This window comes from Loa loa (genome assembly GCF_000183805.2).
Source record: "Loa loa unplaced genomic scaffold supercont3.2463, whole genome shotgun sequence".
NCBI classification, from domain to species: Eukaryota; Metazoa; Nematoda; class Chromadorea; order Rhabditida; family Onchocercidae; genus Loa; species Loa loa.
In genome coordinates this window covers 1-1332 of record NW_018110642.1, presented here as the reverse complement: position 1 = coordinate 1332, position 1332 = coordinate 1, and the positions used below count along the sequence as shown (strand labels likewise).

General features: G+C 40.9%; 1 protein-coding gene across 1 annotated transcript; it reads left to right on the top strand.

Annotated features, from left to right (window-relative positions):
• The first annotated feature begins 433 nt into the window (after positions 1 to 433).
• On the top strand, positions 434 to 1031 carry LOAG_15693 (histone H2A). Its single transcript, XM_003151181.2, has one exon. It carries the CDS (start codon positions 491 to 493, stop codon positions 896 to 898), a length of 408 nt encoding a protein of 135 aa, XP_003151229.1. The 5' UTR covers positions 434 to 490; the 3' UTR covers positions 899 to 1031.
• The last annotated feature ends 301 nt before the right edge of the window (positions 1032 to 1332 follow it).

The following is a 1332-nucleotide window of genomic DNA, read 5'->3' as shown; positions in this document are numbered from 1 at the left end:
CCGTAATTCCAGCTGTGAGATTTCCCAGACTAAACTCGTAGTACATGATTGTCGAATGACTCATTTCTTACTCTAAGAGGGATTGCAATCCCGATTGATACGTGCAATCGAACTGTGAGGATATTTTTGCGCTTCAAAGCGGATCTTTGGGATTCATTCGCATGAAATAGATGAAGCTATATCTTTTCTTAACAAAGAAATTGTACTTCGTGTTGTCACGTATAAGGCAGGAAAAGGCGGGAAACAGAATCAAATTTGAGTGTTGTAAATGGCGCGCACTCAGACTTTCATTATGTCACGTACGACAAGAGAGGAGTATCCAGGAAGGAAGAAAAAAGCAGAAGGGCCAAAAAATCGTCTGCGATAGACGAAATTCGATTTGGCGCCACCATTAAATCTTTAAATAGCAAGCTATTACCAGTCTTGTGTCATTATATCAGATCGGTTTACTGTGTTCGGTCGATTTTATTTCTGTCTCAATTGGCTTCAAATGTCAGATCAGAAGAAGGACAAGAAGACCTCCAAAAAAGCTAAATCGAGATCCAACAGGGCTGGATTGAACTTTCCGGTTTGTCGTATTCATCGTTTGCTTCGTAAAGGGAACTACGCTGATCGGATTGGTGCTGGTGCTCCGGTGTATCTTGCAGCAGTGCTAGAATACTTAGCTGCTGAAGTTTTGCAACTGGCTGGAAATGCGGCACGCGACAACAATAAGAGCCGAATCAATCCCCGACATTTGCAATTAGCTATACGGAACGACGATGAACTGAGTGTGCTTCTTTCCGATGTCACGATCTCTCAAGGTGGTGTATTACCTAATGTTCACTCCGCGCTTCTTCCCAAGTTGTCAACTGAACAGGCATCAACTTCGAAGCACAGTGACCTTAATATGACGTGATCTAATTTCAAGTCATGCATACCCTACGCTTTAGAGCCATAAAACTATGAGTCATATTTATGTTCATGATATTAGATCTTACGTTTTATCTGAAGTGGAATAAAAAGCTTGTCGTTGCAACAGTACCAACACAAGAATAAATTCCAATTGATATCATGTGGGGATGGGGATTATATTTTTGGGATTTTCCAAAATGCTTGCAGTTGTTCTAATAGATCAACACTATCCCGCTTAAGGTACCCCATCGGGAGCGTTTGGATTCACGGGTACTTCCGCATGGCCTAAACTTGACACTTCACCAGCTCGTAAAGACTTAAGTCCCAATCAATCTCCTGTCTCGGATATTTTATTCGGTAATATGGTTACCAAAAGATTTCGTGATAAGAAGTATATTTTCATTCGTTATCGAAGTTGTCCCACAATTTATTATGTTA

Bases quoted from the DNA above. Each gene is read 5' to 3' on its own strand.
- LOAG_15693 (XM_003151181.2), top strand. From the start codon at position 491: ATGTCAGATCAGAAGAAGGACAAGAAGACCTCCAAAAAAGCTAAATCG.